The following is a 25,482-nucleotide window of genomic DNA, read 5'->3' as shown; positions in this document are numbered from 1 at the left end:
TTTATACTGTGTACGTGATTTGTATTTCTGTTGTGACATATTACTCACGGTTGCTAGAGGAACACTTTACACATAAAACGATTCGCAGCAAGCGTTATTCAACCGCAGTAACATCACAGTGCGTAAAATAAGGGCGGGCATAACAAAAGTTGTGTTAACAGTAGCATGTTCTGTATGTTATATAGCAGTGGCTCCGACAAGACTTAAGTACGGCGTGTAATCTTTTTGTTAAGCCATCATAGGATATAAAAGCAAAGCAACGAGGGTCGTTTTTTTCACGTTTCGAAGTATTTGTAGACTTGTGTGACGTAAGACATCACCCTCTGCCAGTCAGGTCGATCTTTCATTGTCATTTCGTCAGTCGTCAATGTTGGTTCGATGCCCACGCTCTCTGCTGCCGCGAACGCTAAGCGGAAATTTTTCGCCTAGAAAAAGGGATTTAAATTATTTTAAATTCGATATAGTACTACGAATGCAAATACTTTAGAAACAGTACAAGACTTTTATAGTTTGTAGATTTGGCGTGTTACTTATCACTGTCACTACTGCGAGCTTATGTGTGGCAAAACACGGCAATTGCTCCGATCCAGTGGTCCCCTATGGATTTTCCACATTATCAGCTATCCATAAAAAAAATCAGCCACAAAGTTACGTAAGTGATAACTCGTAAGCGGGCACGAGGCGTATGAAACAAAACCCGTTTTTTTTTAACGAATGTCATTGCCCCTCCATGCGAGGATTTATAAGTTACATTTATTCATTCTTACTCTACCTGAAGCTGCAGCCTCGTTTTCTCATCAGTTGCAGCCATGTATGTTTGTTCCAGTGATTTATAAGGTATGTGTGCTGGTAAGTATGAATGTAGAAGTGAACATAAGGCGAGACCATCGGACCAGCTGCTGCTGAAGTTTGTAATATCGATGCCAGGATATGCCTGATAAAGTACGAAGATTAATAAGAAAAAATTAGACATGTGTCAGAAATTTTTACTATATTAAAATTTTTATCATTTGTAACTGCTTGTTCGAGGCCGTACCTTTGTTTTTTCTTGACACCATTTGAGTAGAGCGTTCCTTTTTGAACCACCATACCTCCTTGCTAGTGAAGATAGAGCGTCACCGGCAGAAGTAGATACCGCAGCATTCCTGTGCTTCTTCTGCGCCGGTGGGGCCGTATTTGACGTCACAATAGGTGATTGACTGCGTGTAATGGCGGGGGGACTCGGGCCAAGACGGTCCAGAATGTCAGTAAGCGGCTTGCGCGATTCTGTGGACGATTTGCGAGTTTCTTGATTGGAGTTTCGGCGAAGTAGCGTGGAGAGTTGGGACAAATCGTTGCCGCTAACTGCACGGAAAATAAATACACTGAAAACGGAACATATTTTTTTCTCCTTGCGAAAATGATAGCCAAGCTCATATTGTTTGAAGAATGAGAAGAAGGCTAATCAGCATTTGTGAAAACACGCTTTCAATAAAAGGTATAAAAAACATTTAGTTAAAGCGTGGTCCTTGCACCAAAAAAAATACTGCTAAAGTTTTGTTAACATGTATATGGTGTTTTACACTTACCACTGCCTCGGCTGTCAGGTGTGCCGGGTTTACTGCTCGACGCTGACCCGTTTGGTGGAGTTGGTAGTTTCCCAACGTGAGACATTGTATTGGGGGAACCGCCGGCCTGCGTGAATGACGTCATCGAATGATGACGTTGCATCGGGCTCACAGTGGCGGTAACGGGACTCGTGCCCGGGCGAGATGTTTGTGTCTTTGTGGGGCTGAACGGAGCGGAAAATGACGTCATATCGGCTGGGATGCTCGCGGATGACGTAAGAGGAGGATGGGTTCTTCCAGGTGACGTTGGGGAAGTGGGTTCAGCGGTGACTTGGCTGTCAAACGACTTTATCAAGCTCTGCACACCCGGTGAGTGGTTTCCGGATCGACGGCTTTTATATGACTGTAAATATATGTTGGTTTTACAACACAAGTGAGGTGCATGTATTCATCAAACGCAAAACTCTTCTGTGCGGTTTACATAACAAAACATACAAATACCTAAATGACGATTACAAATTTTCGTTCAGTTTACTTTAACATTGTTTTAAAGAAATAGCTAAACACGTACCTCTCTAAGAGCAGCAATATTGTTTTCCATAGAGGTTCTTCCGACTCCTTGTCGAAGTGATGCAGCTTCAAGGATGGCAGCGGAGGTTGAGGACACAGAGGATTGTCTCTTCCTCCTCAGTTGTTCGTTCTCCACACGGAGTTTTGTGACATTTTCATCTAAGATCTGGTTGTCTTCACGCAGTCTCGAAACCTCAGCTTGAGTTTCTGAAGTAAATAAAAGAAAAAATTAAAATGTAGATGAAAAATGAAACAATGGGTAAACATGTTAAAAAAGTTAAAGGTTCAAAGGACATTAAACTGTGAAAATATATTTTAAGGGATTGTTGGGTGTGGAGTATGGGACAGAAATTTTTAAAGTATTTTTAAATGTCCAATGTGAATGGAGCATAAGGGATCAAAGCTGGATGCTGCTACTATTATGGGTGTGTGCCTTGTGTTTGTTGGCAATATATTTCAGGTAATTGTTCTAGTCTGGTGGTCACTAATGATTTATGAAAAGGAATTTATACAGAAAACATAAAAAAACACTTAAAAAAACAATATTTTAAAACGTACAATTTTCTGCTGTGTAAAAACATAAAAAACCTCTTCCAAGCTTCATTATTGACCAACAATTTGTTAATTACCTGCTTTCATATCATTAGCAATCATAACAGCCATCTGTAGATCAGCTTGGAATTGTTTCCATTCCTCCGACTGATTCCTTTGTTCTTTCTTTAACTGTTGAATTTCTTTCTCCAACCGAAACCTTTCTTCCTAAAAATATTACATAGATATTAACGTAACAAAACTAAGAAACTAAAATACATTTATTAATAGGTTGGTATATGATTGGTGTCAATAGCTGTGGAAATTTAAAAATCAATAATCTAGTTTTATTTTAATTAAAACCAGTTGACAGATTTACAATAAAAATATATTCACAATAAGAAAGATAAAATGGTGCTGTCACAAATACCAGCCATGATTTTTACAGCATATCACAGATAAAATGTTCCTTTTTAAAATAAAAAAAAACAACTTAACTTTAACAACCCATGGCCTCTAACACCCTAAGGTCTCTCACCACTTTCTAATTTGGTAACTAAAATGTTGACTTAGAGTTTGTGCTTTAAACTTTTGGAAATAAAATTCATGCCTTCAGTGGTTGGAAACCATATTTTACCTTAAGATCCGATATTTGGTTCTGTAGTTGTTGAATGATATGGTTATCGTGTTTCTTTACAGCAATATGTTGCTCTACAGAATCCTCCATGACGAAAAGTGTTTCATTCGCCTCATCCAGTGATGCTTGTTTGATCCTTAGATCTTCCTGAAGACGATCAATTACTTCCGACAACTCTGAGAGATCTTTCTGTGTCTGTTGGGTAAATTGAATATTTAACTGGTGTGGTTTTCAAAGTTTAAAAATTTGTTTTTATAAGTCTCGAAAATTCGTATAATAACATGTGCCCATAAAAGCTTATTGCTCGTGTGCATTTTACAGATATCTGTGAGTCGCTTTTTAAATGTTCTGTAACATGAATTAAAAATCAAACCAAAATAAAAAACATAAATTTATAAAAATATAATATTTGCATTAACATATGCAATGCAATAATTCTCATATTGACAAGTATTAACAAAACAAAAAACATGTGCACATTATTATTAAATAGTAATTAATTTTTTTTTACTTTGGCTTTTGATTCTTCTAATTCCTCCTCAAGTTCAGCAACTTTTACGTCAAGTTTTTCATTTTCAAGTTGACACTGATTCATGTCGTCTTCAAGCAGCAAGTATTTTTCCTCTAATTCCTGAGGAAAATAAGGTTTAATAAAATGTTATATTTTCTTGTTTTTTAAACCGTGTGAAATTATAGTACTAAACTAATCATTTGGATTTTATTAAATACTGTTGTAACAGTACAAAAATATCAAAAATAAAACATCTAATTCTAATCATTCTCACCCAAACAATAGCAACTGAGTCAGTGAACAAACAATTGCTAGCAAAACCTCATAATTTCTAGAAAATCCCAAATGCTCATATTTCTTCTATGCACATTGGTGTAAGTTAACACTATAGGACTTTCACAGGCCTATCCAAAATATAAAAATTAGGTCCTTTCAGTCAAAAAAGCAGAAAAGCTTACAACCCATTATAACATACAATGATATTTTTACAAAGGCAAAATATTTGCACCTGTTTTTCAGCCCGAAGAGCTTCGATTACATCCCTTTCCTCTCCATTGCTTCCTCCTCTTATTACAAGCTCCTCAACTTTCTTCCTCTCTTCCTTAAGTTCATCTTCTAATCGCTGAACTACCTCCGATTGCTCTTCTTCTGCTTCATCTTTTACCTCCTGTGATAAAATAAAAGAAATTGTTATAAAAAATGGAGAAATGTTATTGGATAGTTGAATTGCCAGCTGGTTTAAAACTATTCACATATTTTTCATACAAATATTTAATTCACCTCAAATAGGTTGAAATAGGCCTAACATACATAGATATATTTACTGTATTTCGGCTCTTAACAAAATTTTTGCCAGAAGAGCAAAAATACAAGATAAATATGCTTGGCACCTCAGCGACAACTGTATAGAACATACATTACCTTTAACTTCTTTTCCAGGCGAGATTTTGCCGTGTGTGCATGCGTTAATTCTCGCTCCAGATGTCTTAATCTTTCTCGAAGAGCTTCGGCAAGCTCTTGTTGATCCTTCCTCGCTTGCTCAGCGATTCTAACCTCTTCAGTAATCGACTCCTGGACTTGGAGGAGCTTTTCTCGCTCATTGAGAAGCACGACATACTGTTGTTTCAATTCACTGTGGTTTGATCCATCACTTAAGTGATCAGACACCAAAGCCTGCATTGAAAAAATTATTACAAATTTTGCAAAACAGTTGTGAGCCTTATACTAGTAAATACTAGAGTGGATAATGTAGTATTTTTGTAAAATATTTGGGAAAAAATAGATATTTAATTGGAAATTGCATTTTAATAGATTTATTAACCGGTAAAAACAAATAATAATGCATATAAGATGCTATAGAATAGATCATTTGTTAAAATTCTAAAATCTAATAAAAAATGTTATGAATATTATTTTAATAGGTAATAGGAAAGGTTTCTAGGTAAGTTTTAAGTAGGTACTGAAAATATATTTGTATGAAATCCAAAAATATTGAATTAAAAAACAAATGAACCTAACGTTATAAACCAAATAATGTGTATAAACAGAAGACAAACTCATTTTACATTTCAATACTTGAGTGAAAACATACAGGCACTTAACCTACTTTGTAGTGAGGATTGAATCTTACTCCAGTGTCTACCATTTCACATTTAGCCACATTCAACTAATCCTAAAATACACCAAGCCTATATAAACAGACTAGGCTTTCCTGCTTTATTTACACAAAAGGTATTTATAGAATACCCTTCATTAAAAACAGAACAATAAAATCAACAAGGAGCTAATGATATATTAGGGGTTAATTTAATCGTTTTGTAAAACCTAATCTTGTTCTTTGCCGTTAAAACTAAAAACAAAACTTGCTGTCTCTTGGCGCAAGGTCGTATTCTCATGTACCTGGTAACCGTTCACCCTTACGAACAATAAACTAAGCTTAATTGGCTGGCTTCGGTCGCCTAAGCTGTCTCGCTGCGCTAAATCGGTAGTAATCTACTGAACGCAGGATACAGATAGCATTTCAATCAATGTTGCATTGCGTAGCGCTGTGAGAACTATGGGACTGGGTGGCCTATGACGTAACAATATGCGGCCGGGGGGAAATGCAAGGACGTATGACTTTGTACTCGACTGACATTTTGAAACCACTGGCCTTTGCAAATGAGGGACAACAGGTCAAAGTGGAGTTCGGAAACTAGGATAACTGCTAGGTCTGTTCTACGATACGACCTGACTGTAGCAATTTGCACGGCTTGATGATGTATTATAAACAAAAACTAGGTATTACAGAGAATCGGCCTCTCCCCAATTACAGTCAATACCAACAACACAACAAACTGACAGTTGAAGCTTTGTGTTTGTTATGGTCGCGAAGGCGGGCAGGCAAACGGGAAATGAGCGGGTCGTGATCAGACACACACACGTCGACGCAACATTAATCGTGTGGGCGCTTCTTCCATTACTAATAGTTAAAACACAACAATATTCGAAACATCAGCGCACGAGGTGCACATTTTGTTTTAAACTAGTCACACTAAATTTGCTGGTAGAAAATTTTTCTAAAAGCGAGTTTAAATTTCTACGAAATCTAAGCGATGCTCGGTTATTGCAGCAAATATTGCTCTGGGTGCACCTGCTATGTACATGTCATATTTCCTCGAATTTGCAATTGATTTGAACGACTGACTACAAGAATATAATAGCTGCGGAAGCTGATCAACCTGCGTCTAACCCTGTTGAAACGTCTGTCTAAAACTGATGCCCTATACAATAAATGGTTACGTACGGCTGACAAATTTTCGTAAAAAATAACATTTCATGTCCTTACATTAACTGTCTGGTTCTAAAACTGAAATAAGTAAGTGGACAAAAGTGGCCTGTGCTCGAGACATAAACAACCCTGGCTGGCCGACTGTCAGCACGCACTCTGCGGTAGTGGTAAGCAATAGATCAATATCTGCGCACCGACTTAACCCCGTGTGCATGCGCGCTAGGATTAAGAATGCTATGTGCAGTAACTAGCCTTCATGTTCGGCGATAATGTATTTTTGCAATCGATATTTACAAAAAAACATCAATGCCTAGCTGTTTCAGGATACTAAGAAACAGTTTTATATAAGAATTCTCTATCGCTATTTTTAAAACAAAAAGGCATGCGAGTCGTGACTTGGAAAAAAATCGGCATAATCAGGATTATAAGGTGGCCTCAGTTCGCTTGCAAACGTTCAAAACGTCACAAACAGGTCACATCATGCCAAGGAATATCTGTCATGACTTGAACGATAATAAAACTGACTGGTTTTATTCATGGAGTAAAACATTTTGAGTGGATTCAACTGCTTCTTAGTGGATACTAGCGTTTACTGACTCGACCAAACATGACTGTCACTATGATTTGCATTATACATCAAAGCAGGGGAAATATGCCAGTAATTCATAAAAAACTTATAAATTTCTTTAATTAATTAACGTAAAACACATCTGAACGTTTAAACTCAAACGTAACTCTCTCTCGTAACTGGTTTGTATTAAAATAGAAAACTCGGGCTTTGTGACCTAAATATCTTGACTGCAATGGTTGCTGCGTGGTTACAAGTCTGCGGTGAAGTAGCTTTTGAACGGTCGATGGCCAGCTGTCTTCTTTGGCTGTTTGCAATCTAAACTGGCTGGATGTTGTAACGCTCTGAACGCCAAACGCTGGTACAACAATCTCAACGAAATACAAACAACTGGAGCACCAAGAGAGAACTAATAGATTGTTTACACAGAGAGGAATACTTGCGGCAGTAAACAAGTTTACCTACATCATATACTGTATGTGTATACAATCCATAGCTTGCTGATATTGCATAGTCATACCGAGTATATATAAACCAATAGGGGAAAATTAAATATTACTTATAAACTGAATTACCCTTTGGTGGAAAATACACTAGTAAATATTTTTAGGTAATTTATACTTAAAAAAAAACTCCACAAAAATTGGTTAAAGGAGGGAATTTTTGCTGATTTCGAAATGCGGTTCTCGGTTTCTATCACACATTCATTCATTTTCCAAGAACTTTAAAATAAACTACTAAACTTAATCAAAACCGATTTTATATGGCGAAACTTAATGGTTAGCATAATTCCACATGCAATAAAATTGTTTTCAACACTGGCAAAAATACCCAAATCCACACAAATAAATATAAAATACACTGATATACAGTAAGCATCTTACTCTTAAATGGTCGATCTTGGCAGTTTGTTCAGCGAGTTTTTTCTCCGAGTGTTCAAGTTTTTCCATAAGAAATCCCTTCTCACGCTGCAAGCGGTTGTTGTCAATCGACAACTCTGGGACAGATTTCTGGAGGTCTGTTAGCTCCTATGGTAGGAAATTAACCATAAATTAACGACACGCTACATGGCTATATTGGTTATACACCAATGCTTTAAGCATAAAGAATTTTGTACGGCCCTTGCGGTGAAAACTTTTGTACATAGTGGCGTGTGATTAGTTACATTCACAACTTTTTTTGTTGGGATTTAGCGTGAAATAAAAGGCAGAACTCTAGTCTGCGTACATTTCTTTGTAATTTGACAATGGTCCTATATCATAATACGGACTGCACGTCACTAGAATACGCCAGAGTATTCAAGTCATTCTTGCTTTCCAGATAAGCAAGGGACGTTTCCGACGTTTAAATCGATGCTAACTACGTCATCGTGTCACGTGACAATACCGACCACGTGACGTACGTGTGGGCATGGGAATGTATCCAACTTACCGGTAGGACATACACAGGAAGTATTTATATGTTAAACAGTAAACATTTAAACGGTGTTGTGTAGTAATCGAACTATGCGGAATAGTGTTTACGTAATGCATATACTTTGTCTAAAGGAGCATATTATTAAAAAAAAAAATTTTTTACTTTGGTAGACAACAGAGATGCTTGAATGCGATCTAAAAGTACCACCTATGTTTTAAAAAAGACGACGATAAAAAACATGAAAAATTAAGTAAAAAAATGGTAAAAAAACGGCCATGCGATGAGCATGGGATTTCTACTTATAGTGTAGTATAACCAAACAACTGTACATCAGTGTACGTACCTGTACGGTCGCTTCTAGTTCTTCGTTTGTGCTTATATGAGTTTCTTCCATCTGATGAATACGTTCAGTAAGGCAGGCTACGGTCACTGAAGAAGTCTCGCTTATACAACCCTCTGAGCCTGTGCATGCAAATATAGTGAACTAATTTTCAGCGAGAAATTAACCCGTTTCCGCTTAATTAATCCGTTACTGGATAGGTTGCACTTATTTAAGGTCATACGAGTTGATCTAATGCATATTGTGCTGCAATGAGATTGGGCATATTCTGTGACAGACAATCTACAATATCTATACGCAGAACCAATTTTTAACAATGTAGGCTCATAATAACAGATAATTTACCAATTCTTATCAAACGCTCAACTTTTAAATGAGTGGAGATAAAAAATTGTTGCGGTATCAAAAAAAAAAACGAAGTGTAACCGCATTATTTAAACACATATTGATTCCTAATTAAAACTTGCGCAATGCTTTATGTACAAACCGAACGTTAATTACTTAACACACAAATTAATTGGGAAAACAAATAAACGGTGTACTTATGTCAAGTGTAAAGTCAATTTAAAGAATCAACTGTATAAGTAGTGAGGCTATGATGGCACACTATTTGTTACGAAGTCCAATTTAATATCCTTTCTAATTTGTGTCACAAAGCGTTCCTAAAACGCGTGAGCTACTAAACGGCCCACGGGTAATTATTCGAGCCTAAGTAAGAAGTATCAAACTGTATCGGATACACAGCCAATGGGAAAATCCCAGGTTCCATGACGTGTCTCACCGTAAGATCTTGATTCTGCCTATACAGAATAGCTAGACGTGACACTACGGTTATATAATTCTTAAAATATTCTATGTTTACTACCATATGGGACGAGAAAATAGAATAAAAGCATATCCTATCTTACCCCATTTAACTATACATATGCATACCTGTAAGTAGATGACCCGACCCACATTCTAAAAGATTCTCAGCTGATGTCGATCTGGATGCAGATTGAAAAAATTCCAAACTTCCCCCTGAAGTTAGATCATCCAATGATGAACTGAGACCATCGTCATTAGACAGCGCGTCTAAATCTAAAGAAAAAATACAATTTGTCATTAAAAAAGAGTTTAAATCTAAATGAAATAAAAATATCATTAAAAATATAACGCGTCCAAATTTGAATGAAAAACATGATTTGTCATTAGAAAATGGAATAAAATTCTACTATAAAAACTGTCTCAGTATGATATGTTTCACGAAAATAGCTCTGATCTAGCACCTATATTCCTGAAAAGTTGCATAATAAAAGTATACACACCCAAGTAAAAACAAAAAAAACAGTCATAACGCTCTTACTTACATATCGTTATTGGTGAAATACATTACCCGCTGATACACTAGTGGGTTATATTTATGTTGTTATATAAGTGTTGTCAGTTTTGGTCTTACCTTGTCCGTGTAAACGTTGCTGATGTGAAATAATAATTTCGTCCTTTTTCTTCATAGATAGCAACATGGTGTCTACCTGTTCACGTAACTTCATGTTCTCACTCTGTGGATGACAGTTGTGTGTTACAAATTCTTGTATACAAGTCACAAAAAAGTATGATAATTGTAGCGATCTAACACAACTATTTCCTGGCATATTTTTTTCTCTCGTATTCTATAACTGCTCTCGGCATTTTTACACTTTCGATAAATTTATATCTCATATTGCACCGTATTGTTGGGCAATTTGCTCAGCTAAACGGTAGTTGAATTGAATTAAACATTTAGCATGACCGAACCGCTAAGTTAAACAATAGCATGGTTAAACACAAGTGAAATCGGAGCAAACACTTCGCCTTGACTGCTTTGCTTATGATTCACCACATATGAATGCCCGTTGTAGGCAACCGGTAATCGCACTCAATACATGGTGCAATTACGAGGCCGGTGGTTGTCATTAGGCATTTACCTGCGCCGTCCCGTTTCGAAACTGTGCGGCAGGGCCGTAATAACTGCGGTAATTGATGTAGCGTTAACTATGCTTGCCTACAGGGACGATCATTTCTCTCGAGTTAAAGTTTTTAAATGTTTGATGACGGTCAATTTATTTGGTGCGCCACATCGCCCATATGACTATAAATTCTAATATATGGCATGACCGTTCAAACACCCTTGCTATCTTTTAACACGCATAAAGGCAACGTAAGAGACAAGGTTGCTCCGAGCCAACCAGCTTGGAATGCTTGCTCAAACAACACGGCTTATGGAAGGTTAATAAACTTCTACCCGGACCTTGCAACCTTGCAGGTCAATGCTTTAACCGGCTTATAAACTTTTTAGTAACCGAATTCAGCACAGTATCTCGTTCCCGGTTACAAAAGTTTCAAACGTAAAGGTAAAGTTCAAACTCTGTTTACATTGTGGAAATTGTTTCTGAAAATTGTGCAATACCTAGAAGAAATTGGGCAATAAAAAGGGAAAATTTCACGGAAAAGAGACATTTTTGTTATGATAACGTCATAACATAGGGGGCAACGGGAAATGCCATGAAGTTATTTTTAATTTTGGATTCTTTCGGAAAAATTATGAAAATGTGGAATGTGTAGCCGGGAGTAGTTTTTATAGTTTTTTTACCAGGATTGGGTGAGACATAAATACTTCACTTTACTATTAATATACCCCAAACGCATTATTTGTATTATAAAAAATACATCACACAACATAATGGTATTACCTGGATACAGCAGTCGGTACTTCTTTTTTGGCTTCCAACGCGTAATGATCAACAACTATTTACTTAACCCAACTGATTATCTCAATTTAAACAAAACAAAATAAAGCTACAGCTGCGCAAAACATAACAAAGTTATAAATTGTCTTTTATCAAGAACTCCTACACAGTCAAGACGTCGTATCACTATCTGTAATGAACTAGCTCTCGGTAAACTGCGCCCACCTAAACAAATTGTTTCCGCCCCGCGCCTTGAATCCAGGTCTGTCCACACCTTGATAACAAAGCGTGAATTGTTTGAAATGACGTTCCGCTCAGCTACGTCTCATGTCCGGCCACGAATTACTTTCTGCTGTAATTTAAACCACACTAATGCAACAGGTGTGGCTGAATACGGTTTCTTAAACGGAAACAGATTCGAATTTATATAATACCTGTAATTGTCTTGCGTTTTGATAGTAAAACCTCGCATATTAATACAGCACGTACGTAATAAACTGTCTTATTTATAGTTGAATGATAACTAAACACAGCCGTGCCGCCTTAACACAACAAACTATCTGAGCATTAAGGAGAATACAAAAGTAAAATACGTAAGTTAAAAATAAATCCTAACCTGACCTATAACTGGCAGCACGCTATGGTGGTACGATTCGCATAAACGCATTGCAAAAGACGACCAAGCCATAACATTTAAAAAATCGCATTTCAAGCCACGCATAGTGGATTTGTAAGGGAAAGCCTCTGGAACTAATTTCGTGTTTTGTGTTGTGCACTGGAACCCAACGGCTAATCGCTAATCAAGGCTCACAAAAGACGATAATTAGGTAGTTGCTTGGAATTCCACCACCACACATGGATTCGTGTTAATAGGGTACACCCAATCGAGGTTGTAGCGGTTGGTTGGCCCTGAAATAACAACTCAGAAACGCAAATAATGTATCGGAATGACTGTTGATAGAAAAGTATCTTTTCTAAAGTGATAAACTCTCTGCAATCTTGATCAAACACAAACGGCGGTGTTTTATATGCGCATTAATAATAAAATGATATACTTTAATAAGTAACGATCAGAAATTGTTTAATTTTTGTTAATTTGATCACGATTCGCGGTTTCGGTCTTTGAAATAGCAGAATAGTTAGTCACTGAACTACATTTCATGTGGGAGTAAAACCGGATACGTTTACCTTCGTATAGTTATATATATATTCAGTTACAAGTTAACACGTTAATCACGGGAACTACGATGGTATAGTTACTAATGAAAGGTTAAAATTTTCCCCGAATTGCAAATGACAATTCAGTCCAAAAATAATAATAATAAAATAACACATTTTTAATTTAAAAAAAAACGGGATTTAAAAACTTTGTTTTCCTCAAGCCCATTTCCAGTACATGATAGAACATTTTGTTACCGTAGCAACTAAGGTCTTGAAGGTACGAACGTTTGCTTTGGTTAGCGGATAAACCTAACACCATGAGGTAGAGTGAATGGCGACAAGCTGGCTAAGTGATTTAATTGTGGTGGTTAGAAAAATATCAAGAGGCGGAAATTAACGGCGTTTGTTTATACAGGTCTGCAACTTAATGCGAATAGCGAAGAATTTCATTATTTTTTGGTTATTTTTTCTTATTATTACTAAAAAAACAAACAATAGAATTAGCAAAACTTCGCTAAGAAAGTTTAGCATACGAACATGGAAAAATACTTAATGCTGATTTTGGGGCTTACAAAAGTTTGGTGGTTTAACCAAGATTAAATAACAAGCATGGGAAGACTTGCTACTGCCCCCTTACCGAGAGTTATCAAAACATAGGATGAGTAATTTTAATTCGATACGAAAAATGATCTCGCCAGCGACGTCATAATAGGTAATTAATTATCACGTCATTGGGTCAGCCAGCAGGTGTTTAGTGTGATTTTTATATTACTCATTTCTTAAAGAAAGGCGTGGGAATAGTGGGCGACCCATCAACAAATATATTGACATTTACAAATTTAACTCGCATAATGTCGGAGTTAGTCGAACTAAGGTATATATAGAAAATAAGACATTCAGCTTACGCAAAATTCATTTTTTTAACATTTTATTTTCTTAGTGACTAGTCGTATGTATTTAAATGTAACGGCTGGAGCGCCGAGACTGTTTTTTTTATAACGTGACTGTTTTCTGTTCCAAAACAACCTCATTCAACCAGCTGCGTTTCGATTGCTGGCATTGCCGAGTTATTTAAACACGTCAACAACACCCGTCCTAAAACGAACGAAGCTACAACAACACAAAAAATTACAAAACTCTGTTTTCGTTCTCTTTGGTAGCAAACAAAACGTTTTTACAGAACTATATAACCGCACCTTCCTGATTCTAAGACAGCTTTGTTAATTGTTTGAAACCTGACAAGGAGTTACGGGATTTAGATGCTTAGTCACGCTATCCCATCTTTCCCCACCGTTCTATACTGTACACACGATGCATAAGATAATTACATTTTAATTCTAACCGCTTCTAAATAGCTGTGGACTGTGGTCATTGAGTAATTGAAACATCTCATTATAAAGACTCTCATACCAAATTACCAACATTCCCAGCTAAAAACCTATTGATCGGTTAATCCCTTTGCACTATACAGATTCAACTAGGCTTCACACAGCTTAGTATAGGGAAAGAGGTCTGTAACTTCTCAAATGGGGTGACACACTGCCATATGCTACGCACGTCATCTCTGCTAACTTTAAGGGTGTATGTATATTATAAAGTTGGAAAAGCTACTTTCTCTTCACTTTTAACAAACTAGACATATCTACAGAGTAACACATAGTAAATACTAAATAGAACAAATTGACCGCAACGCATCCAAAGTAGGAAGAAGTTACTGACGTAATTAGGCTGCTGACTACTTTGAACAAATGAAAGCATTTTAAAACCTAGGACAGCTGCGACAAATATCCTTTAAACTTATATTATACGCGGAACGAACTTATAACCTGCTACGCTACACTTTCGAGTGACGACCGGTTAAGTTTTGCCCGCTTGGCCGTGTGAAAAGCATGACCGCGTTTAACGTCGTGACGTAGTTGACGTCATAACGGTACGTACTGTGTGACGAAAGACATTCGTTGGACGACATCGGAAACCTCAATTGAATGGAAAACTGTGACGGGGCAGGTGGCTTATGGCGTGTGGAGATTGACGTCACGTATACCGTGGGAATGACGTTTTGAGTTTTTTTTATATTCAAAAAAGGAGGTCATTCAAAAAATTCAAACGTTCGTTATAAAAACTGAGGCACTCATTTTAAAAACTGTGATATCTATTTAATAATTGAGGCATTTATTTCAAGAACAGACATTCATTTTAAAAAGTGGGAGGTTAGTTCAAAAATTGGACGTTTATTCCCCTCAAAAACAAGAGTTTTATTTACCTAAAAACATCTAGATTGACAGTTCGGTAAAAAAACTGGCGGTCGTTTCAATCATTCACGCATGCGGAGATATACGTTGGGTTAAACGGGTTCCGGGATATATATTAATCCAACCACGATAGATCTGCCAATACAGTTTGAAACATAATGGCTCGGCATGACCTCGATAAAACAAGACATGACTCGCAGTGATTCATAAATAGCGATCGTTTGAACTAAGGTTCATTAGGTTGATATACGAAAGTAGCTTAAACTCGCCTAAAGAAAGTATCCGGACGTTAAAGTAACCTAATTTCCGAAGTACTAAAATGGCTGAAGACAGTTTTAGGCAAAATAAACAAAATAACGCAATTAACATACACAAAGAAATAAAAAATAAAGAATAATAACAAATCGCGTTAACATTAATTACAAATACCCGTCTTCCAAGCAGTATCTGTCTAAAAAATGTTTTTTTTTTGTTTTCTGTTAAATTTAATTTTGTTTAAAATCAAATAAAAAGGTACTTTTTGTACAATGATCGCTAAAAATTACTATCTTGGTATTTTAAATCATTTTTAATTGTTTATTATGTACCTAATACTAATACGTAATACCTCTAAGCTTAAAAATATCTGACGTTAGTTCTGCATCATACAGCATGGTACTGCGCATTCGTAAAACGTACTAAAACAAACGTAGTAAAACATCGGCACTCGTCGACCTTGCCAGCAGGGTAGCGAAAGTAGCCGGGTGGTCAAAGTTAAAGGTTTAAACTTTATGGTGCTTACGTAAATAACACACTGTTACGAGTCGCGCAAACGGCTTAATGACGTCATACAAGCGACCGAAAGTGAAATTTATGAGATGTTTGTACATAAGAACTGGTTTCGACTTTCAACTGTTTAACATTGTTTGAGTTATTCCAACCAAACGTCCGAACCATATAAAAGCTTTGATACTCCTTTTGGCGATAAATTCACACGTAAGTATAACCCGGACTGCTGTACTGCGTCATTGTCTTAACTATATCTGTATATCTACTGATCTGATTCGGCTGGAATTTCGTTTTACCACTAACTGAAGAACATACGTATTACCTACGTGTTAAAAGCTCACCAGTACCACAAAAGACACTGACACATTTTTCTTAAGCGTTTCACAGAAAAAAAGGCTTATTTTGATACAAACTTGAAAGACAAACATTAAAATAGATTAAATTTCGATAACGTTGTTCTCCGAGTCGCCAATGTTTGGCTACAGACGAGATACGGAGAATCGGAGATAGTAGGCAGTTTAATTAAAAAAATCTTTAATTTTCGGAGATTGAAAAACGAAAATGCGATAAGAATATTTCAAGCAATGTTTGCAAGGCAACCTGGCCGTAGTTGCGAAATAAGAAATTCTGCGACTGTTTACACAAATTATTGCTCTGCACCTATTGTCTTGGTAAACATATTGATATATAACGAAAATTTGCAACTATCTACAAATACAGAGTTAAAACGATATCGCAGATTTCAAGTAAAAGATAAAATAAAAAAACCAAAAGATTGATATCAACTAGCGCGTTTTTAAACAGCATAATTCTGTAAAGTCAATTATAGCTGATATATAACCATAATCCAATAACGTTCTTCAACAAAACTTTATAAAATATGTCAAAGTAACGTTGTGTTTATACCGAGTAACTGACGTATGTAGAAAACTTGCATATATATATATTGTGACAGCAAGTAACTGAACAAACAACATCGATTGCAAAATATCCCTGCAATCTGCATACAATATTTACACTAGAGCTGTAACGCTATACTCTCTTTGCTACAGTCTGATTTATAAAAATCATCAAATTTATTGTACAGCGGGGTAACATGGGACATTCTTTCATTATTTTTTTTGTCATATTTTGTAGTAAACAAGGATATTTTCAAAATTACAATAACCTCAGCCTTACGACCGGCGTTGTTAAAGCAGAGCGTTAGTAATTTTTTTAAACACAATTAGAAAATATGAGATTCTGCTGCAAACGGTATCCCGTCTTACCCCACAGTAATATCATAAAACCCATACCTGTAGCGTGCCAAGTTCATTTGTGACGTCACCGGTTTGTTTGGTCTCTTCTGCTTTCGTTGAATCATCTGTTAGTTTAACAAGGGATGTGAAGGACGGAGGAGAAGCTTCCATCTTGGAGGACACGGATTCAGGATCCTGTTGTTTCTGGAGGAGCAGCATCATCTGATCGAGTTTTGCTTTCAGTGATCTGGAAGTGTGGAAAATATTACACTATTAAACCAGACCCAAAAAGGCCAATAAAATCGACGACGTCTAATGAAACTCGCTACTGAAATCTGGAAAAGACTGGAAAAACTAGAACTGGTGTTTTTTCTAGAAGCTCAAATTCTAAAAAAGATTATTAACAGTCATAGGGATTTATCCAACACGATGAAACGGGGATATCAGAATAAATTGCCTTAATTTAAAAAAAACAAATGTTTATTACTTTAGAGAAGCTATATATACGGCAGTTTTAGCTTAGCGCATCCCTGAATATACATCAGAGATCTCTTAAATACAGACAGTGCGAACTGCGAAGTAAGTAGCGATATTAAATCAAAAACAACATTCGGTGTATGCATTATATAAATTTATAAACAGTGTGTGAACAATAGATTAATGTGAGTAGTAAAAAATAAACAATGCACTGTGAAACCTGGTGTTAGGTTAATAGCGCTACCGTGTCAATTTTAGATAAACAGAACCAGAGTTACGGTGACTGTTTACAATGACGGCATATAACATGTGTTACGACTTACGAATTACGTAATTACGTGTTCTGCGTTCGTTGCAACGCAGTTGCACGATTTATAAATGATGTAAGATGTATTATAACTTCAATAAATTTAAACGAATACCACGTTCAATGGTTAAACTATTTTTCTTTGAAGCACGGTTTTATTAACCAGACAAACGCTAGAAATAACCAAAGTCGCGCTACAGTTTACCCGAAGCACGTTTTCGCGGTATGTGGAAAGCTTGGTTGACCCTTGAATGGGTAAATATATGCTACTGAAACTACTTTACAATTTAAGACACCATGCGGATGAGATATCACACTGTGGGCATGTGCATGTAAAGACAGTTATAACGGACATTGCTCCAACCCAGTAGTCACGTAAGGGCTGTCGAAACTGCCAGCAATGGAACAAAAACACAAAACAGGCACCCACAAAGTTTGCGTGGTAACTCGTAAGCTAACACGAGATGTTTAAAATAGAAGTATAGCACCTGTTGTTGCCCGCCACGGGAGGATTAATAAATGAGTTACTTTCAATCTATTATTTCTGGGTTTCCAATTGGATACGAGATATCAAAATTCATTTTTACCTTATTTCAGAATCTTTAGTTTTTGCGAGCGCCATTAGGTCTTTGATTTTGGTTTCTAGAGAACTTTTATCCGCATCAGATCTCGTCTTGCTGCCGACTACGGAAATAACAGGGGATATTTTACTCCATGATTTTCAATTAAAATCTTGAGACCTATTTCTTATATGTTGACAATGGCACAAATCAAGTTTCTATGTGCTGCTATTTCAATCCACAATCATTCTCGACCATCTGAACCTACAAGCTCAAAGCGAGCTGTATAAGTTCAATAGTTCAATACGTTTGATAGTTACATCTCGCAGGTCACTGATGAAAATTACAGATTAATTTATGGCAGTTTAATTTGTAGGGTGACGGAAACAACATATGACGTGTTTCCTACATAATATTTAAAGTATAGGTATTATGAATAAGATAAGTAAGTACATAAGCGCATAGTTTTGGCACCATAACGTTATGAATGGGCCAGTGGAGACAAATGTATATTTCTTACTCTATCTGTTTTAAGAATTGTATATAAGATGCGCAGTGGCTGTATAGTAATTGCCTAAAAAGATAAGACAAAATGTGTAAATATAAATTTGTTTGTTGCAAATTACTTTTACCCAAATAAATATAAAATAGCAAAGTAGCAAACAGTCTCAATCAATATGTACCTGGCGTGTCTTTGTTTGTCCTGCGGCTGGAAAGCACAGAACTTCGGCCGCTAGACGACGCAGAAGAGCTGCTTGATTTTGCTGATGAAGGTTTTGCTTTATCTCTTGCTTTCTCGGTGGTCTTCGAGGCATCTTTCTGTGACGAAGGACGACGGCTGGTGGTCGAAGCAGCAGTGGAACCGGACGTAGCTACAAAGTAGTTTCGTTAAGAGAAATGGCTTTACAAAAACCGCACTTTACCGACCAATATTGTTCATTCTACACAACGTATTGTCTCACTGGTTTATGTAGTAATAATTACGATCATTATACGTCTTGCTTTCAGCACCATAAACAACAAGTGACGTGTGGGCTGATAAAATATTACATAGTTCGTTACAGTCACTGCTGCAATAAACACGTATGCTGATTTTCTTATAGGTGATCAGTTTACGGATCGAATATTGATTATTGGATATGCTGTAAAGCTGCGAGTAACCACGTAATTGCGGTGTTTTTAAAGCTGTAAATGATCAGAACACGTAAACAAGGTTGAATTAGAGGTAAAAAGACGAACCTTTACCCAAACTGCATGAAAATAAAACAACAAAAAATAGATGGAAAAGTTCCAATTTCCTTAGAACGATGTAAAATATTGTATCATCAAAAACGTCAGAATAATATAAAAATCATCAACGTTTCACTTTCGCTGGTTGGGTTGCATAAAGAATATAATAACTAAACTACAAATCGGTGTTTAAGCACTACTTTTGCCCCTACTCTTAGTCTGAGCGTAACATTCATCTTGTCTTACCGTAATGCTTAGGTGAAAAACAGCGTTTCAGCATAGTTTTTGCAAGGAAGTTTTGATGTCAAAATTTGCTACATTTACTTATACAGCTATTATCTGAATTACATAGTATAGGATAAGGTATATTAATTAAGCAAATTCGGCTGGCTGAACTCTCGTACGGATTTTGAACTCCGTGTTTGCTTTTGCTGTAGAAAATAGTAAGTGAAAACAATCTAGTCTCAACTCTGGAACCTATTACAAAAATGACCACAGCTTATGGTTAAGGCTTTTACGCACTTGTGGGCTAAAGTTACCCGCGTCGGAGCCTCGGCACAATAAAAAAACTTCATAAATGGCCATGGGCAATAACTTCCATCAATCTTGCCTGGTTGAAACTGACGCAGAGGGAGGGCTAGCCTGCACGCAGTAATAAGCTGTGTCGGGTAAACAAACTGCAAAAAAAAACTTGAAAAACAACAATTTCTGCCTAGCCGGTTTCGAGGCGCTTACGTACCTGATACACCGCGTATGTAAACTCTAATTATTTTATCCGGAAAACAAAACCTATAACTTGGTGGACACTTTTTCTTAGTTGGATTAATTTTGTTGAGTGACGGCATCTTCGAAAGATTCATGTTTTCCGCGCAGCGTGGGGCCGCGGTTACCGCCGTATACACTAAACCCATTGTTCTGATGCATTCAAGCGTGCCCAATGACGTCACACGTAAAAGTGAATGCAATGTTTCTGTAAAAGGGAGTGCATTCCATGAACTCGGAAAGAACGAAGATACCTGTACCTACAAGCTACAACCAAACGAATAGCTTCCTGCTTTTGCGAGGCTCTCAACTCGGAAGAACATAAAATATCCATACGCAGACGTTAAAAGCGTTTTTATTAACATTTTTGAGGTGTACTGCGTAAATTGCAGCGAAACAACCTATACCTCAACACCTCACGAATGTTCCAGCAATCAAACAAACAAAACAACATTTGGCTCATACCCGCCGAACAAGTATAAATATGTACTTACATGCGTTTAAAAACGATTTTTTTCAATAAATGCCACACTTTTATTTTTAAATCCACATGACACGTTGGGCTGGGAGAAAAGCCTTGACCGCGTGTTGAATCATCGGTAAATACAAGACAAGCATGGCGGAACATTGACGTACGAAAGCCAGGGTTAGCAAACGATATATATGTGGAAACACGGACCTACATATATAGCCGTAAACCCACAAGATAGTAATCATGGAGACGTAAATAATACCTATATCTGTGCTAATTATATATGAAACCCAACAATTAGTATATATACACAGACCAGACCTGGTCATCTGATAAGAAAACAGACTTATGGAGAAATATAGATATGGGTATTTAATTTCTAATATAGGTATGATTCCAATAACAGGCATTTAGAGTTGTTGTGTTTAGCAAACTAAACAAATATAAGTATTTTGGACGGGCAATGATTTATTTAATTTTAAGAGAAATCTATTTTGTTGTGGCTTCTAGTTGAACTTGAACGCATCAGATAAAAATGGCCATACTTTTATTTATTAAATGGAGAGCATTCTAAAATTTGACTTATTAATGGGACGATTCATGTGACTTGTTGTACCGAAAATAGAAGGGCATGTTGAAACAATAGCAACAACAACTTAGCTCATAAGTGTTGTGTATGAGCAATATTATGTCTCGATTGACTCTGACCTTGCTAATTTTAAAAAAAGTCTAGTAAGAGAAAAACAAAAAGTGCTGTTATTTGTTGTATAAATGCAACAATTTTATACTAAAGTTACATTTAATGTAGAATTTGTGATCTTTGATGTAGGCATGTAGCCCAATTTGAAAGATTTACTGCAAAATATGCTGCCTGGTATTTGAGAAGCAAACAACTTGAACCAGATTTATGGTGATTTATGGTGATTTATGGTGGACTCTTAATGAAATAGAATGAGTTTAAATTAATGTTTCTATTTCACATCACAGACCTTGGCTAAAATATTCTTTAAAACCCCTTCAAGCAACTTTACAAAAAATATTTTAGAAAACAAGTTAGTATTCAAGGAACTGTCATTTTATCAAATATATATTATATATGTTATAAACTTCCCAAAATTATTGTGAGTCCATGAACGATAAACCCCATCAATTTTTAAGTGAAGAATTACTGCTTTAAAACAGCACAGTTTGTTCTAGTGGTCAAATATTGCAGTGGTTATTCAAACTAGTTTTTTAAATACTATGAATTATATTACTAGTTATTTTAAATGTTCATTATTATAGAATTCTTATAAGAAAAATATTCTGTAATTCTATTTATAAAAACTTAATGTTGTACTTGTACATTTGGTACTTGAACTTGAAACGTGAATTTTTACTTGCATTCAAAAAATATTTACATTTAGTTGTGTTTTTACAACTTGGCATGACACCCAAAACTTGCAAACTGGTCTATAGGTTCCCATTACTTTGGGAGCTGGGAGTGATTCTAAATAGCTTTTAATATATTGAATTGTAAAAACCTTTGACGTAAGCCTATTGAATATTTCAGGAAGTCTGCAATGTGCATACAGCTTCAAAATAAAACAAAATTTACAGTTCATATTAAAGTGAAAACCTAACTAAGTGTAGTAAGCTTAGGTTATATATATATATACTTAGTCAAACTTTTACATACACACAAATGGACACAATGATACAATACAGTTTGTTCAGTTTTTTAGAATGTCAAAATTTTTAACAATACAATGTAATTCATTATGATCCATCATAAATTTAAAGTTCAAGACTAGTATTAATAATAGTGAGGTGTGAAACACAGTCATGGATTATAAAATTCTTATTATAAATCATAATAATGCTAAGCGTATACTAGTATGTGGCATGTGCTCATAACTATTTGCGTGATACTACATCATCACATGCATCGTATCATGACTCATGTGTTTACAAAAACGTGAATAAACAGAAATAGTGGTCAGGCACAACTGACTTTTTGAAGTATTATATTACATTTGTATTCAAACACTTCATTTCTAGAGAATAAGAAACTGTTAAAATTGGGTGTATTCATTTTTTCCTGTCTGTACACATATTTACCAAAAAGACAACTGTGTAAGTAATATACACACTTTTTACATGCAATTCAATAAACACACTACAGTTTAAGGTGGCTAAACTTATTGTTATAAACATTAAACAAAGTAGCCAACATACTAAACCTTTAATTTATTCTGCATTAGTGTACAAAGCATTTAGTCAAAACAAACTAAACAAATAAATCTCCCAGTTACAATCAGGCTACTGCATTAAGATTACGTAAACAAAGTAATTTTAAAATCCATTAAAAAAGGGAAAAAGGAAATTAAGTTAATACAGTATAGGTAAAAGTTAATTTGCCATACCCTATTATAACTAACAAAATGTTAAACAAAACAAATAAACAGAACATGAGAACATAAAATAAAATCTAAAACAGTAAAATACTGTGTAGTATAAATGACATTTTAAAGTGACATAAAGTGAATATATAATGGTATATGAAGAAACCTATTCTTTTTTACCTTTTGCTCCACTGGACGCCGTGGAACCAAAAACGCCACTTTTTGTTTTTGCAGCACCTTTCATTGGAGTTGTACCCGATGATCCGGTATTAGACGACAGTTTGGTGTTTCGCTTTGACGACAGCATATTCTTAAAGCTATGCACCAAGCTGTAAAACAATATTCGTGATACTAAACTGGTTATAAACTTCTATTATATTCACTGTTGCATTCAACTAACATTATATAATAGATCAAAGCACAAGCATTTAAAATGCGTAAAATGCCACCACTAAGCGGCACTATAACGTAGTTACTCTTTGCTGGCCTGGTGTTCGCCGAAAATTATTGGGGAGCAGATTTTGTTTGGGCATGTGTTTCATGCCAGGGCTTGGACAATATTGTTTTCAAAATAATTTTAGTTGTTGATACATTTTTTTCTTTGTACATTTTTTTCTTTCTGTTTATACATTTTTTTCTTTGTCAGTTAATGTAGCCGTTGGTCAAAATATGGTATATAGCCTACAGCTCAGCGCACATAGCCCATTGCTTGTATGAATCCTATTGTGACAAACCAGGGATTCAAAACTAAATTGTTTGAATATTTTATAGCATCACGTCCCAACCAAAGTCATGGGTCATATAGGCTATCGACCGCTGTTGTGAGTTTTATCCCTTTCTTCTACCAGTTATCGGCAAGCTGGAAAAATTATTTTTTTTGTGCTATCATAAACAAAATATATGTTATAGTTTTACCCCAATTGTAAAATTGTCGACAAAAGTGCGGGGTGTATATGTATACACGTTAAATTAAACGTGGTTATAGCTGCGGGTGATATAAAATGTACAATTTCACAGATGCATAAAGGACGATGGGTTTATTACCCAGTTGTAAATATAATTAAATACTTCATCCCAATCATATAAAAACGTAAAGAAGAAGCTTTGTAAACCTGCAGAATATAAAGTGTTGCACATTTAAAAATAAAATATTCTCATTGGTTATACCAGGACCGTATAGGTAAAATAACAAGCATAACAATGAAATTAGTGGAATCATTTGTATACGTACACACAAAAGAGAAAGTTGTAAAACTATATCGGTTATACTTAACAATTTCTGAAACCGTATTTCCATGGCGCTGTTATAGAGGGCGCCATGCGTATTTTCCCGTTCGCCTTTTGAATATTTGATTCGAAAGTTAATTTTAAAGTGAAAAGCAATTACATGTTTCAATATTAATCGCTAACCTCTCGTTTCCTTTCTTCCTCAATATATTCTACTTTAAACTAATTGGCAAGCACAGTATAGGCTATACAATTAGGCCGGTTTAATAATTTGTTATAAATTTATACCTAAATTACCGTGCTAATGTTATTCTATTTTACAACATCCTATAACTGCTGGCCAATTAGGTTTGCGCAATGGTAGTCGTACTCGTGCAGTATTTATGCGCAGTACGGATTATAACAAACTGCTGTAAAAACAGCGCACGATTATCTCCTGCGTCTGCCCTGTAATTTATGACTTAGTAGAATTTTAGAAAAATCGGAACGGCTGTTTGCAATTGCGAACAAGAAATATTAAATCTTACCAGCAAGTGTTAACAGATTTTTGTCTAAAATCTATACAGAATAGTACAACAAAAGCCTAAGAATTGTTAAAGAATATTTGTTGGTGTTTTTTTGCAACTGCTCGGCAACACGGCATACTCAAATTTAAAATGCTTGCAAGTTGCAAGTATATAGTTGCACTATAAGAAAATATGCTCATTAACATTTTTATCGTAAATATTTATTTAAAAAAAACATTTGGCGAATGCACGTTTAGAAGTTGATAAAAAAATAACTAAAGAACTTTCTAGGGGTAACGTAATATAGACATTCACCAAAAGGTAATAACTAGCAAATACGCCCAAGGCGTTTGTTATGGGACACAGAAAAGGATAAATAACGGGTTTCCGACAAAGCTGCAAATCAGCAGCTGCTGCAGAATTGTATTTGTGTATTGGTCGAGGTTCGGATTTTGTATATATTTGTTAATCACCCCAAAATGTCATTACATCGTTCAAAATTATCACGATCAACTATTTTCTGAGATTTCACAAATTCAA

The 25,482-nt window shown here is 35.7% G+C and overlaps 1 protein-coding gene across 4 annotated transcripts; it reads right to left on the bottom strand.

The window, feature by feature from the left end:
• On the bottom strand, positions 1 to 23,581 carry LOC100178553 (cytospin-A). 4 transcript variants are annotated; one of them, XM_026836793.1, is made up of 19 exons: positions 23,390 to 23,581; positions 19,045 to 19,233; positions 18,389 to 18,485; positions 17,075 to 17,264; positions 10,329 to 10,431; positions 9,824 to 9,970; positions 8,894 to 9,012; positions 8,019 to 8,162; positions 4,718 to 4,969; positions 4,305 to 4,463; positions 3,797 to 3,916; positions 3,286 to 3,480; positions 2,747 to 2,876; positions 2,119 to 2,324; positions 1,569 to 1,950; positions 1,037 to 1,344; positions 773 to 934; positions 238 to 425; positions 5 to 204 (listed from the first exon to the last, which is right to left on the bottom strand). In XM_026836793.1, exons 1-18 carry the CDS (start codon positions 23,514 to 23,516, stop codon positions 276 to 278), a joined length of 3,180 nt encoding a protein of 1,059 aa, XP_026692594.1. In that variant the 5' UTR covers positions 23,517 to 23,581; the 3' UTR covers positions 5 to 204; positions 238 to 275. The 4 variants fall into 4 exon arrangements, with proteins under 4 accessions (XP_002130218.1, XP_018669640.1, XP_018669641.1 ...); XM_002130182.5 differs by having other exon boundaries at positions 1 to 425; XM_018814095.2 differs by lacking the exon at positions 23,390 to 23,581 and adding an exon at positions 19,838 to 19,930 and having other exon boundaries at positions 2 to 425.
• Between the last annotated feature and the right edge of the window lie 1,901 nt (positions 23,582 to 25,482).

The sequence above is a fragment of the Ciona intestinalis genome, chromosome 11 (genome assembly GCF_000224145.3).
Source record: "Ciona intestinalis chromosome 11, KH, whole genome shotgun sequence".
NCBI lineage: Eukaryota > Metazoa > Chordata > Ascidiacea > Phlebobranchia > Cionidae > Ciona > Ciona intestinalis.
Note: the sequence above shows the minus strand (reverse complement) of the source record. Positions and strands in the feature narration are given on the sequence as shown.

Coding starts and splice junctions, on each gene's coding strand:
- LOC100178553 (XM_002130182.5), bottom strand. CDS start 23,516: ATGCTGTCGTCAAAGCGAAACACCAAACTGTCGTCTAATACCGGATCA. Junction 9,971..10,328: donor GCAACGTTTACACGGACAAG/GTAAGACCAAAA, acceptor TTTTTTCTTTAG/ATTTAGACGCGCTGTCTAAT. Junction 4,464..4,717: donor GCCTGGAAAAGAAGTTAAAG/GTAATGTATGTT, acceptor ATTTTATCACAG/GAGGTAAAAGATGAAGCAGA.